The sequence below is a fragment of the Xyrauchen texanus genome, chromosome 46 (assembly GCF_025860055.1).
Source record: "Xyrauchen texanus isolate HMW12.3.18 chromosome 46, RBS_HiC_50CHRs, whole genome shotgun sequence".
NCBI classification, from domain to species: Eukaryota; Metazoa; Chordata; class Actinopteri; order Cypriniformes; family Catostomidae; genus Xyrauchen; species Xyrauchen texanus.
This window is the reverse complement of record NC_068321.1, coordinates 23,942,302-23,957,563: the sequence shown is the minus strand read 5'-3', so window position 1 is coordinate 23,957,563 and position 15,262 is coordinate 23,942,302. Positions and strand designations below refer to the sequence as shown.

The following is a 15,262-nucleotide window of genomic DNA, read 5'->3' as shown; positions in this document are numbered from 1 at the left end:
CGCGTAATTGAGACGTTGTGAATTGGTCATTTAATGGTAATGAAATTACGGGCCTGCGACGTTGTAGTTACGTTACCAATTAGTAGCCCAAGTCATGAACAAAAAGTACGGAAAAATTACGTAACTGGTAATGTCGTGTGTTAGCTTGGTTAGTAATCACATCATGACCATTTTTTGTTCAAACATTTTATTATTAGCCTACTTCTGAAGTGTTTTGGCATTTGCCTATTTTTGTAAAGGTCTCATTTAAACCTTCAGATTACAAAACAGCCCATTCTACACAAATAAACCTTATTTTGTTATTTTTGCACTATTTAAAATGTACGCGGTTTTGTCACAAAACTGTATAAAGTAAACATAGGCTATATAATTATGTTTGCTTATGACGACCACGTCAACAAAGCTCCTATACGGGAAGATTGCCACACTGCTGCCCCTGAGTGGTTAACGATTATATAAATATTCCACATATTTAAAAAGACTAGTCTGCTCTCTCACTTACATTTCTGCGAGGATGGAGGGTAACAGAAGCACGCAGGTAAGTTCGGATGTCGGGGTCTCGTCCTCTGAACATCCGCACAGGGCAGCTCTGATACTGGCGCGCGGCGGCAGCAAAGGAATCCCGCTGAAGAACATCAAGAATCTGGCCGGTGTTCCACTCATCGGATGGGTTCTGAGAGCTGCCTTGGATTCAGAAGCACTTGACAGGCAACTAAATTTGATCTTTTTCCCCTCTCTTGCTCTGTTTTAATAGTTTAATCAAATTTGAATACGCATTTTATTTTTAATTGTGTAGGCTATATAAAGAACTTTAAATGAAATGAATGGGCAAAAGGCACACCTTAAGGAAATGTAACTTTTCTGGTCACAAAGTGTTTTAAGATTGTAAAAAAAAAAAAAACATTTATTTTTGTTAATTGATGATGAGCAACACAATTTGTGTGAAAATAAATAATAACAGACGGTTGTTTTGATTCAAATCTATATTATTTTAAGGAAGGAATTCTATAAACAAATTAATCTCCATTGTGAGTAGATCAATTAGTCCACTTTGAATATTTTTCAGAACAAATCTATACCCCGAACTACAACAGGGGGGCTCTTTCACTCTAAATACTATCCTTTCACTTATTGGACACGTATTAATAAACACCATGAATCGCCTTGACCAAACCGAAAAGGACTAAGTATTTTGGCTCAAAATAAATGGGAAAATTTCAGGGATTTTCATTTGCTACATGCATTTGCAAGATTTTAAAAACTATTAAATATCTGATCAAATTACACCTCAAAATACACATTTAGAGATTACACACAATGATCTCATGGATTAGGAATATTTAGCAGTGTCACCAGGGTTGGGTAAGTGTGACGGATCCAGTCTTTCTCCTTCACTCTGCGTTGTGTTTTACACAAAGATTCCCTTGATCCGATAGAGACCATCCGTACGACGGGCTCAATCTCTGGACGAACCCCCCAATGAAAGCACGAACACAAATGCTGACTGGTGTAAATCTGTTTACTGCAGCTGTTGAATGAAATAAAACACCCTTTTTAGTGTTATTTCGCTGCAGGCATAACTGACCCACAGCGTGCAGTACACATTGCAACTCTGCTTTAAACAACAAGAATTAAACAACATTAGCATCACAACACGTGAACACACTTGGCATGAAACATGATAATAAACAAACAAAAAGACATACCTGTTGAATGAAATAAAACACCCTTTTTAGTGTTATTTCGCTGCAGGCATAACTGACCTAAATAAAATATAAAATAAAATTAACCTCATGGCCTTGCTAACGATAGTGTGGCACAACAAGAGTTCACAAAAAGTCATATAACTAACAAAAAATGTTAATACTCTAATTCAATGATCGAAATATTAGCCAAACCAAATCACAAATATAAAATACTCAAAAATTCGACTTATTTTGCATTATAATCAAATTAATATTATTGAACTAAGACGGAGCATGAATATACCCACCCACAGCGTGCGGTACACATTGCAACTGCTGTGTTGCGTCATTTTCCGTCTTACCGAATATTTTTTTTTCCCTGCAGTCCCCAAACAACCACATGAGGGCACCACTACCACATGAAAAACAACCGCTGCTGAATTCAGAAGGAATTCACATTAAAAAAAATGAATAAAATACTAACTCTGTTACACTCACCCCGACTGAATTCTGATGAATTAAGGCAGCGGTTATTACTACAAAACAAAACACCTGTCCAGTACATTTGCATACCAGTACTTACATAGAGATACCTACAACAGGTAAGCCAAACACAAAGTTATATCAAAAGATGAAGTGGAAAGAGAGGAGCGCTAATGTACATATTTGTACATATTGAATCCTATTTGAACAACTCAGTACTAAAACAAAAAAAAAATAAACATTCAAACAGTCTGAATTCTGCAACCAGGCATTGACACAACATCTTGTCTAGTCATAGTGTACAACAATCTATTCACAGGCTTGAGGAAACGTCCAAAACGAGACCTGGTCACAATAAAGGTCCCAGTGTCAGAAACTGCCACATCTTCAGCATCAACTTTGGAAACATCTGCTGAAGGATTTGAAATCACAGAATGTACAAGACTCACAGATTCGACCTCTGAATCCAAACCCCCAGTAACACTTGAACTATCAAACTGTTTGTTTTGTGCACTCACTGACACATTGCTCAAAGACACAACTGATCCCAGCTGTAAACATTTATCAGGCAACCCAGAAACCCAGTCAGATGTTCTGGCACAACTGTCAGTTGTAGCACATGAGACATTAGCATCAAGAGACAAACCATCATTAGGTCTAAAAGACTCTGAATCCTCGTGCGTCTTTGCCAACCCACCATCTCTGACACTCTGCCCAGATTTCAAACTGTCAACACCCATTATTGCCAAAGACTCTGAAACATTGTTTTCGTCACATGAATCAGGCCCAGACGAATATGAAACTGTGTCGGATACTGCACACTCCGCTTTGTCTAATGGCAAAAAGTTCACAGGTAGCAAAAGGTTGCGATGCACAACCTTTTCCTGAACAGTGCTTGTATCCCTTATCTTGAAAATGTGAGTGTCGACATTTCTATCCACCACGACAAAGACGGCGGACATCCATCTGTCAGCTAGTTTTCGCTTGCCTCTCCCAGCCTTGTTCGCTAAAAGAACACGATCACCAACATCAATGTTCTGACCTTTGACTCTCCTGTTGTAGAGCACTGCATGTCTACTCTGTTCCTTCAAAGCATGTGCCTGAGCTAATGACAAAGCCTCTTCCAAATCTTTCAAAAGAGAAGCCACATACTTGTCGTAGCAAGTCACAGTGTGATCCACCAATACAGAGTGGAAAATTATGTCTACAGGAAGGCGAGGAACTCTACCGAACATGAGATAAAATGGAGCATAGCCCGTCGTCTCATGAACAGTACAGTTGTACAAGAAAGTCAAAGATTGCAGTTGTCTTGGCCAATTACGCTTTGCATCAGGAGCCAATGCACGGATCATGCTCCCCAGGGTCCTATTAAATCTCTCCACACTGCCATTCCCCATAGGATGGTAGGGAGTTGTATGCGATTTTTGTACCCCAGACACCCGAAGCAGCTCACAAATCAACTGGCCCTCGAAACTTGCCCCCTGATCACTGTGTATGCGTTCAGGAAACCCAAACACACAAAAGTATTTGTCCCACAAGACACGTGCCACTTGTCTAGCAGACTGATCTTTGCATTGAAACGCTTGCGCCAACCTGGTAAAGTGATCAGTGATCACTAGGACATCAACTGACTTGTTGTTTTGATCTTCAGCAGACCAAAAATCAATGCATACCAACTGCAATGGTCTATTGGTCACAATATTCTCTAGGGGTGCTCAACCCTCAGGCTCAGGGGTTTTACTGACAACACACCTCTGACAGCATCGTACATACTCCCTAACATCTCTGTCAATGCTCAGCCAAAAGAAACGACGTCTCGCCAGTCACAAACTTCTGGACTGCCCCTGATGACCCGCATGATCGTGAATTCCCCTTAACACCTCCAACTGAAGTGACTCAGGGACAACATACTGGAAACGCTTACCCTTAGACAAACGATCACGGGAGATCCGGTAGAGAATCCCATTTCTCACAACAAATTTCTCCCAATGCTTAATGTGTCTAAGGACCTTAACAGATTCCTTTGCTCTTTCACGCCTGCTTGGTCTGCAATGTCTATCCATATAATGAATAACCTTTGACAGCACACTATCAGAGAGCTGCTTTTCACGCAGGTCACGTTCGGAATATGTAGGCTGCGTCTCCAAGTCGGAAACCATCTGAGGAAGATGATTCAAAACAGACAAAGCACGAAGTCTTGCACCATCTTCCCATGCCATTTGTGAGTCCAGCACGGCCATTACATCCTCCTTATCCAAGGAAGTACGTGCAGCAATCACAGAATTACTGTGTAAAGGACCGCTGCTAGAAACGCCCTGCTTTCCTTCAGACCCACAAGACCACCGAAAAGCATCCTGAACCGAGCCGGCAGAAACCTCCTGTACTTCAGATAAAAGTTTTGTCATATTTCTCACATAACAGTCTAGAGCCAATGCTAGTTTTCACGAATGGAATCCTACTCAAAGCGTCAGCCACAACATTCTGCGCACCTGGTACATACTTGATGTCAAAATCGTATGCCGCAAGTTTGGCCACCCACCGCTGCTCACAACAATCAAGCTTAGGTTTGGACAAAATGTGGGTGAGCGGGTTGTTATCGGTCCATACCGTAAATACGTGACCTTTCAGCCAATGGCTGAACTTTTCACAAACTGCCCATTTTAACGCTAAAAACTCCAAGCGATGAGCCGGGTAATTTCGCTGAGATGGAGAAAGTGACTTACTGGCAAATGCTATAGGTCTAGCTCTAGTGTCACCTGCCTGAACATGAGACAGCACAGCTCCAATGCCATCTAAAGAAGCATCGGTTGAAAGGACAAAAGGTCGGCTGAAGTCCGGATGGGCTAGGACAACTGCTTCCACCATGGCTGTCTTAAGATTCTCAAATGCCAGCTGCGTCTCAGGTGTCCAATCAGCTACAGTCAATTTCCTTAATGCACAATTCCTTTTATTTGCACAACCCCTTTTGGCTCTTTTTATCTGACCTTTCAATAGATCGAAAAGGGGTTTGGACACAGTTGAGTAGTTGGGTACAAAATGCTGATAATAGTTAACCATCCCAAGGAAGGATCTTATGCGCTTCTGAGATGGCGCAACTCCATCAGCCTCCATCAGATCCAAGCAGGTCATTTTGGATATACTCTCAACCTTACCTGGATCTGTGGATACACCAGACTCATTAATCACATGTCCAAGAAATTGCACAGATTTCCTAAGGAAATGACATTTCTTGGGGGCCAGCTTCAGATTGTGCGTTCTCAACCGACCGAAAACCATCTCAAGACGTCTTAATGCTGTCGTTTCATCGGGTCCAAAAACAATCAAGTCATCTAAATAGCACAACAAACTTAGGAAGTTTTGGTCCCCAAAAATACTTGTCATCATGCACATAAAACTCCCTGGACTATTACAAAGCCCTTGAGGAAGCCGATTGTACTCATATAAGCCCATAGGTGTTGTAAAGGCTCAGTACTTTCGGTCGTCCTCATGTAAAGGCATATTGTAAAAGCCAGAGGTCAAGTCCATTGTGCTGAATAGTGAATTTCCGCCTAATGCAGCCAAACAATCGGCCTGGTGAGGTAACGGGTGAGCATCTTTAAATGTTCTTTTGTTTAACCACCGAAAATCCGTACACACGCGTAAATCACCATTCTTTTTCCAAATAAGGACTAAAGGAGATGCAAACTCGCTTGTCGATTTGCGAATAATCTCCTTTTCCTCCATTTCACTCAAAACACGACGCAACACCTGATACTGACTAGGCGCCACACGCCGGTACGGAAGTCGGAAAGGTTTTGTGTCTGAAAGATGTATCCTATGGACAAATCCATTAGCATGACCACAATCCAAATGATGACGTGAAAAGACATCATTGCACTGCATGATTGTATCAGCCAATTTCTGTCTACAATGGCCAGAAACATCACAGGAATCCAAATCAAGCCCTTCTAGACCAACTGACCTTAGCTTCTCAGCAACAGACCCTACATTAATGGAGGTACTACCCTCTGGCTTAGTCTGTTGCGTTTGAGAAAGCAGGTTCCCATCATCCATGTCTTCGAGAGCAACACCTGGAAACAAATCGGCTATCTTGGCATTACGTCTTAGCATAACAGGTTTTTCCCAAGTATTAATCAACTTCAATGGAACCCACCGGTCCCCCCATAGGTGTGTGACAAGCCTGGCCACAAGAACGCCTCTAGGTGCCGACCGCAAACTTGTAGGCTCTGTCAGCACAGCACTACCTGGAGACACCTCTGTGTGTTTAGGCAACCTACCCCACACAAGGTACTCACGACCAGGCTCCAGACAGACTGCTGAATGACATCTCACCGTGCCAATTTTGTCAGGCACCCTGTCATCCCTCCAGCGATTCAAGCCTGCAAGCATAGACAGGAAGGCCTCAGACATAGGGTCATTACAAACATGAGGAGTCAAAACCGTTTTCCAAAACAAATCACATTGCTTTGAACATCTTATGATGTGTTTGATGACATTCGTACCAACAATGAATTCATCATGCTGCCCATTGACAATCAAGGTAGGTACCAACATTTTGCATCCATAAATCTCCAGCTCAAGTGTGACAGTACATTTTGGTTTTACCCGGCTGCCTCCGCAGCCCATAAGCGTAACATCTGAGCTGCTTCTACATTGATCACTGATTATTCCGGCATCCAAAAATTTCTGTTCTGCACTCTCACTCATGGTACATGCCATTGATCCACTGTCGAGCATTCCATCCAGGACCACTTTATCAGCCACCCTGACAGGAGCGTAGAACAAACTGTCATTCCTGCAGATGACATTCGTGTTCTGGAACACAACATTTTCACCACAACAAGATTGTTTAGCAGACATGAAAATTTTTTCAGCATTTGCAATATTGACATCATTTTGGGAGTTGCTATCTAAACCTGTACAGCCTCCCGCCATATACAGGTTGGTTAGTTTCCCGGCTGAGGCTGTGGACAGCCTGAATGAGCATGCCCCAGAGAAAAACAACTAAAACACAACCTGTCTGTAAGGCAGTGAGACTTAGTGGAATGTGCAGTATTACCACAAACTCCACAGCCTCTTGCTCTGCCTCTGTATCTGAAATTCACATTCTTCTCAGGCTGGACATTGTTACCCTGCTGTACTCTTTCCATTACCTGCTCCAACATACCCATCATACGGTTCAGAACATTCTCATCTGATTTCCCCATATCCTGGGACTTAGGAACAGTTTGATCAGAACAGCAAGCACTGCGCAAAGGGTTGTGTACGCCATCGGGCACAGGACAGGGATTCACATAGTCTGCAAGGCCAGCACCAGTTTCCTGAAAGTGAGACATTGGCAAACGCTTATCACTATGTGCAACTTCAACATTTCTCAAACCGAGAGAGCTGGTAGAAGCCATAGAGGAGCGACGCTCTCTCTGATACTCATCCAATCTCCCCTGGACTTCTTTTGCGGTCCATTCACTGATCGGCTTGTGCTTAAAGAGACTAGACAGAACAGGATCAGGGCAATATTTTACAAACATGTGAGCCACCTCCTCACTGATATTATCCATGGCCCATCCTTGTCTACGCAGGCCTTCATCTGCTAGATCTGCTGCCTTATTGATTCTGATCCAGTAATCTACTGCGGCCTCACTGGGCTTAGGTAGAGTCGAATAAAAGTCTGCCAATGGAAGGCATGATGGTGCAACACTGAAATATTTCAAGAGAATAGAGTAGATTATGTCAGGGTCATTTTTAACATCAAGAGACGAGTCACTTCTTAGACTAATTCTCACAATATCCCCTGCCTTACCCATCAATCGTGATATTATCTCATCTGCTTGATTTTCTACAGCACACTTCTGTTTTAACAGAAGAGTCCTGGTCATCTCAAACCATTCGTGTACCGGAAATGTATCTCTACTGTCACCTCTAAAAATCACAGGTTCTCTGTCGGTAGTGACATGTACAGTCACTTGAGAAACATCTTGTTTGGTTATAATGTCAGAATTTACCCCTCCACTGACATGAGACTCACGGCTCGTAGTCATTGTTCCATTTTCAATTATTTTGGCAGCGACGGCATCACTAATTTGTTCACCCAGCCTTCCAAACATATCAGCTAGACAATCCAATATTTGATTATCGCAATCCGTACTACGTGGGGTAGACGTGTTTCCAACATGGTGCTCCACAGGTGGGTCTCGAAAAAGCAGACCACGTCCAACGCCCTGTGCATTATCGAACGCCATGCACAAAGGACTTTCCCTACTGACATTAGGTGTAGGTTCACCAGCACAAAGACTATTGGTCATGACACCCCTTCCACATGGAATAAAAGGGCTCACAGGACTGCTAACATCAAATCTTCGAACAAATTTCTCACCCATGAATGAAAGTTATGAAACAATATGACTTCAAAAGTTACTCAGCGGTACGTAGCTTGTTATCTGTAACAGTCCCAAAACAGTAGCAACATATCAGTTCAAGATGTCCTCATTCAAAGAGTCTGCGCGCAAAAAAAATGTCTTTTTTTTTTCCAAAAATAAATTAAATAAAAAACATTCAAAAAGTGTCCATCCAAAAAAAAAATTTAAATTAAAAAAAAAAACTGCATTGAAAAAGTATTTAAATCAGCAAACTTCAGGTAAACAGCAACCTCACAGCGATCTTCTTCAAGATGATCCGGTGATCCAACAGGTCACGGCACCAATGTGACGGATCCAGTCTTTCTCCTTCACTCTGCGTTGTGTTTTACACAAAGATTCCCTTGATCCGATAGAGACCATCCGTAGGACGGGCTCAATCTCTGGACGAACCCCCCAATGAAAGCACGAACACAAATGCTGACTGGTGTAAATCTGTTTACTGCAGCTGTTGAATGAAATAAAACACCCTTTTTAGTGTTATTTCGCTGCAGGCATAACTGACCTAAATAAAATATAAAATAAAATTAACCTCATGGCCTTGCTAACGAGAGTGTGGCACAACAAGAGTTCACAAAAAGTCATATAACTAACAAAAGATATGTTAATACTCTAATTCAATGATCGAAATATTAGCCAAACCAAATCACAAACATAAAATACTCAAAAATTCGACTTATTTTGCATTATAATCAAATTAATATTATTGAACTAAGACGGAGCATGAATATACCCACCCACAGCGTGCGGTACACATTGCAACTGCTGTGTTGCGTCATTTTCCGTCTTACCGAATATTTTTTTTTCCCCTGCAGTCCCCAAACAACCACATGAGGGCACCACTACCACATGAAAAACAACCGCTGCTGAATTCAGAAGGAATTCACATTAAAAAAATGAATAAAATACTAACTCTGTTACATAAGTAAGAAAAAAAAGCCTTTAGCCCTTTGTAAACAATAGCGAAAAGTGTTACAATTGTACTCGGAATACCTCATTGATATAATTTGGTGGTTGGATATAATTAAAAAAATAAGAATAACAGAGAGAGAGATGATTATAAATAATAGTCTTAAACAAATGTTATATTGTAGCTTGTATCAACTTGTGCATGTTTCATATATTTAAACAATTTATATGTTTGGCAGCGTGTGGGTGTCCACCGATCACGATGAGATTGAGCGGGTCGCTCATATCTGGGGTGCAAAAATTCACCGACGCAGTCTTGAAGTTTCCAAAGATTCCTCCAGCTCTCTGGAGACCATCCAGGAGTTCATCCGACTGAGACCTGGTAAGATGGATGGATGAATGGGCAGACAGATGGACGAATAGATAGATCGATCACACTTTTCCTTTTCCCCTGTGTTTTAGAGGTGGACATTGTCTGTCATATCCAGGCTACATCTCCATGCTTGCACCCTTATCACATCAGAGAAGCCCTACAGATGATCACGGAACATGGTTATGACTATGTGTTTTCAGTGGTGCGCAGACACCTGTTTCGCTGGGAGGAGGGGAACAAGGAAGGTACCATGAACATATTGCAACATTTTATTTAGATTTATAATTTGGGCAAATGCTATTGCACAATATGACATACAGTACAAGCTAGCAACATGCTCCACCAGTCAAGCTACAGGAAGTGCTATTAATTCATTAGGGGACTAAACCCTAAAGTTTCCCCAGAGAGATTGTCCCTGCCAGTGCTGGGTGAAATTTGATTAATTTTTTTGTCAAAATTGTAAAGTAACAGTAAAGTAATCTGATTACAATTTGAGAGAAGTAATTCATAATTTGAGGTGGATTACTTTTATGAGTAATTTGGGGACGGCTGTGGCTGAGGTGGTAGAGCAGGTTGGCTGCTAATCACAGGGTTGGTGGTTCGATTCCTGGCCCACATGACCCCACATGCTGAAGTGTACTTGGGCAAGACACTGAACCCCAAGTTGCTCCCAATGGCAGGCTAGTGCTTTGCATGGCAGCTCTGCCACCATTGGGGAACAAGTGTGAATGGGTGATTGGGACACAGTGTAAGCGCTCTAAGGTTACCATTTAATTTACCCAAAACTGGTACCTGCAATAAGTGTGATAACTGCAGCTTAATGTCTCAATGCATTCTTATGTTTAGTATGGGTTGTCGTCTTAACTGGAACTCCATCTTGAACCACAAGGGTGGAATATAAAAGGGTTAATTTTGTGACACATCCAACAAATCTCACCATTAAAGTTATCCCTGAAAATTCACATTTATCTTCAGGAATTATTCTTTCCTTCTGCTAATTAGAGGGTAAGAATACCACCCCTCTGAACATTGATCCAGCATGCAGACCTCGACGCCAAGACTGGCCTGGGGAACTCTACGAAAATGGCTCTTTCTACTTCAGTAAGAGGGAAATCTTGGAAAATGGAATGCAAAAGGTGCAAACCTCTCTTTTAGAGTTTATGACCTCAAATGCTACAATTATTTTATTGAGTAACAAATATCTCGATCTCTTCTTTACCTGGGTGTTTTAGTTGGGAAAGGCCGGCTACTATGAAATGCTGCCTGAACACAGCGTTGATATCGATGTGGATATAGACTGGCCTGTCGCTGAGCAGAGAGTTCTGAGGTAGGCTTGCATGTTCCTCAGTATGGCGTAGCTGCATTTTAAAATACTCTTGGAACATGCAGTTACAGTAAAACAATGATAAGAAGGCGGCCTTTATTATTGTCACATATTACATTTATACAGTGAAATTTCTTTGTTTTCACATATTCCAGCTAAGCTGGGATCAGAGTGCAGGGTCAGCCATTATACGGCACCCCTGGAGCAGATAGGGTCAAGGCCTTGCTCAAGGGCCCAACATTGGCATCTTGGTGGTGCTGGGGCTTAAACCCCTGACCTTCTGGTCAGTAACACAGAGCCTTAACCACCAAGCCACCACTGCCCCATAATAAGAAATCTTGATGAACGATAAATGAATGAGTCCATAACTTTAAGTTGTAGGTTGGTTTAGTGAGTTTGTCGTCTATGTGTAGGTTTTCACTATTTTAATAAGGGCAGTTTACATTTTATTGCTTCACAAACTAACTGTGTTGTATAAGTTCGTGTCTGATATAAGTGTTAACATTTTTGGCAGGTTTGGTTATTTTGGTCGAGAGATTACACCTGAGATCAGTCTGTTTCTGTGTAATGTGTCTGGCTGTTTGACAAATGGTCAGATATACACATCGGTTTCAGGACAGGAGGTTGTTGCCATCAATGCTCGAGATCTCACAGGCATACAGATGCTGCGGAGGCAAGATATAGAGGTACACATGGGTTGGAAAAACAAGAAGGAATTGTTTGAGAAAATAATTGCATTTCTGTAAGGTAGGGCGGGACTAGATTTTAACCTTTGGGAATTGATTGGATCGTGAGGAGTGGGTGTTCTATGTTGATTTTAACTGATGTTTTTCTGAGTTGCTAGGTGATCCTTGTATCTAATATTGAGGACCCAGTACCCAGGGCTCTACTGGAGAAGATTGCCCAGCAGACTGGCTGTGGCTTCAAGTTTGGGATGACGCAGAAAGTGCTTGAAGTGGAGCATCTGATGAAAAAAAAGAAACTGCGGTGGGAAGAGGTGGCCTTCATGGGTGAGTCTCGTGTTTTAACAGAGACTGTTTAGCCTGAGCAATATTTTTAAAATTAGGGCCGTCAATCTATTAACGTTTTAATTGCATTAATTACATAGTATGCCGATTAATTAATCGAAATAATTGCAATTAATCCCATATGTAAATATTTGCTGAGAAAGCCCCTCAAATAAAATTAATTCTAAATATAATTATTAAATAATTACAAATAGTTATATTTATCATCAAAATAAATAAATAAATAAAAAATACAAGTATATATTATTAAAAAACATAATTCAGATAATTCAAATGCAATACAGTATTGTGGCAGACAAAAAAACAAAATTGGCTTTATAATTCAATTTATTGTTTATCATATTAACAACATAATCCAGTCATTGGCCTACAGTTCACAGCAATCCATTTTGCAATTGAATTTGTCAATCTATCCGAGGTTGACTGATTAAAAGGGCTTTTCAAAAGACGCGTTAATGTACATCTGCATCAAACGGACGCTTTTGGAGCGTCTCACTTTGGTTGCATCACGTCATAAACATATTTTTATGTTGCTGTGTCAAATTAAACATAGTTACCTAAACTTAGAAAAACATGTATTGAGATCCCTGCGTTTTGGTTTGCGCGCCATCAAGCTGTTTGAGTACAAAAACGTACTATTATCTTGTGTTGTCTGCTTTCGGTGAGTGTGGTTTGTTCCACAAGCAAAGACTCACCGTTTTATTTACAGTGCCTCACCAAGTGTGTAGACGAGTATGAACATGAAGCGATTGTCCGAGGTTAGTTACATTGATATTATTAACTACTTTGAGTTGTTAAGACAGCCAACAACTGCACAAGTTGAGTGTGAAATTTATTTTTACTCCAATTAACACTTAAATGATTAACACTTAAATTGATAATTTCGGTTAGTTTTACATTGCATCTCAAGACCAGAATCATCAGGGCGCTACCCAGTGGCTCCTCAGGAAAGCTGTTGATACAGCTGCAGTTTTCGCTTACTGCCCCCTGGAGAAAACTTCAAGCCATTGGTCGGAATATTCCTTATGAAGTCTTTTGACTTGATTAATTGCATTAATTCTTCAACAAATGTTTTTTTTACAATTATTTATTTATAATTAATTGCACAGAATTAATGTGTTCATTTAAATGAATGGGAGAAATTTGAACACCCAATATGGTGGGTGTAGAAAAGGATTTTTTTTTTCCTACTTTTTGTCTACAATTGTACTACACTTAAAATGGGTCCCATCCCAGTGCCGGCCTTGTACCTTAAACGGTAGCTTTTTAATGAGTGTACTACAGTGAAAACTGATTAAAATGCATTGAATAATTGTTTTTAACTACACTTAGGGACACTATGCCACATGAATTGAATAATGAATTGACAAACACAAACAAACAAACTGAAGTTGTAAATTATACTTGAAATGATGAACACCAGCTAACATGTTTGTGGATTCAATGTTCTCTTCTAGGTGCAGAATCTGAAGATGTAGAGGTCCTGTCACTGGTGGGACTGAACGCAGTTCCCTGTGATGCACCTGTGACAAGTCTAATTGCTGCTAAATACACCTGTCAAAGGTCAGCAGGTTACGGAGCAGTTCGTGAGTTTGCGGAGTACATTCTGCAATTAAAGAAGAAGACAATGTGCCAGAAGGACCAGGATCGTATTGACAGGAATAATTTCTAGAACATTTGCAGCTTCCAGTTTCCTTTATTCTTTTTTTGTTTATGTATTTTAATCAGTTTGAATTACTTATATTTTAAATGTTTTACAAAAACTGAAAAAATGCTGCAGATATTTCGGTTCAAGCTTAATCATGGCAACAACTCAATGAAAAAAGACAAAAGACACATTTATTTTTAATAATTAACAGATAAACAATTATTTTGCCACTGTAAAAGAAGGCTGCTACTGTAGGCTGTATCATGATCCATTGCCAAGCATCATAACAAGAGCTTAAGATCACATTACAACAGCTTAGAACGTGGCTCGTCCAATCACAATTTAGAGTTGGAACTATCTGTTTTGTAATTAAAGGATTGCATAGCAAAGAATTGGCTAAATCCTTTTTCAGCATTTCTTGAATATACATATTTCAGAACTTAAAGAAAATGGGGATGTTTTGATTTTGTCTTATTTGCCCATGAAATGTTTTACAGGAAAGAACACAAAGATCACATGATCTGCACAAAAACACAATGTTCTGTGCATGCACAACAGAATAAAGAATGTAACAACATTATTGTGACTGTTATTATGTGTGTGGGGAAGAATAGGGATGTGACATTGTGTCCATAAAAGTCTTTTCTGGGTTTTATGGAACATTAATCAATATCTATATCTAATAAAACAATGGTTTCCTCAAAGCTAGGCATACAAAAAAAAATGTTGTTGATCTTTTCTTAGTTATAGTTTTACTTAATTAACCATTCTTGAGAGTCGGCGCATAAGACTGATTTATTCCCGAGTTGGACCTCACCCTTTTCTTTTGACCTAAAGACTTTTGTGTTAGTGTTTTGATGCTCTTTTGGTGAAAATGAATAACTGTGTACCTACAGACAGTATACAGAGTCGTTTTCCAGCTGCATACGCAGGTGTTAAACTTCATAAAGACCTTTTTCATCACGGCCAACAATGTGATGCATTTGGAGGTTTTGCTTCAATAGTTTGTTGGTAAATGTTCCTCTTTATTCTTCGCTCGGTTTGTTGGATGGGTTCTAATGTATCCCGTTACTGTTTTACTGAGTGAGAAACGAATTCAGACCATTTGCTAAGCCATGTAATGACTTAAAAGAATGATTCAATTAACATATTTTATTCAATAATTCGGGCATTGCGGTTGATTCTAAACTGCCGACGAAAAATACAGGATACGCTCTTCTTCAAATACCATTATGGATAGCTTGATAGAATAACCCACCAAACTGGCTAGAGAATTTACTGCATTGGCTGTTAAGTTTGGTTTTTTACCTTTATTTGCCTGGAGTTATTTTCAATCCTTGATTAGAAATATGAGAAAATGGCAGGTGAGGCACAAGCGGCCAAGTCTCAATTTGGGGTG

The 15,262-nt window shown here is 40.4% G+C and overlaps 1 protein-coding gene across 1 annotated transcript; it reads left to right on the top strand.

Moving 5' to 3' along the window:
- Nucleotides 1–514: 514 nt before the first annotated feature.
- LOC127638131 (N-acylneuraminate cytidylyltransferase B-like) lies at nt 515–13,887 on the top strand. The gene is made up of 8 exons (XM_052119498.1): nt 515–708; nt 9,730–9,872; nt 9,953–10,108; nt 10,866–10,999; nt 11,096–11,190; nt 11,702–11,873; nt 12,032–12,197; nt 13,673–13,887. Exons 1-8 carry the CDS (start codon nt 515–517, stop codon nt 13,885–13,887), a joined length of 1,275 nt encoding a protein of 424 aa, XP_051975458.1.
- The last annotated feature ends 1,375 nt before the right edge of the window (nt 13,888–15,262 follow it).

Coding starts and splice junctions, on each gene's coding strand:
- LOC127638131 (XM_052119498.1), top strand. CDS start 515: ATGGAGGGTAACAGAAGCACGCAGGTAAGTTCGGATGTCGGGGTCTCG. Junction 11,191..11,701: donor GCTGAGCAGAGAGTTCTGAG/GTAGGCTTGCAT, acceptor CATTTTTGGCAG/GTTTGGTTATTTTGGTCGAG. Junction 12,198..13,672: donor GGAAGAGGTGGCCTTCATGG/GTGAGTCTCGTG, acceptor GTTCTCTTCTAG/GTGCAGAATCTGAAGATGTA.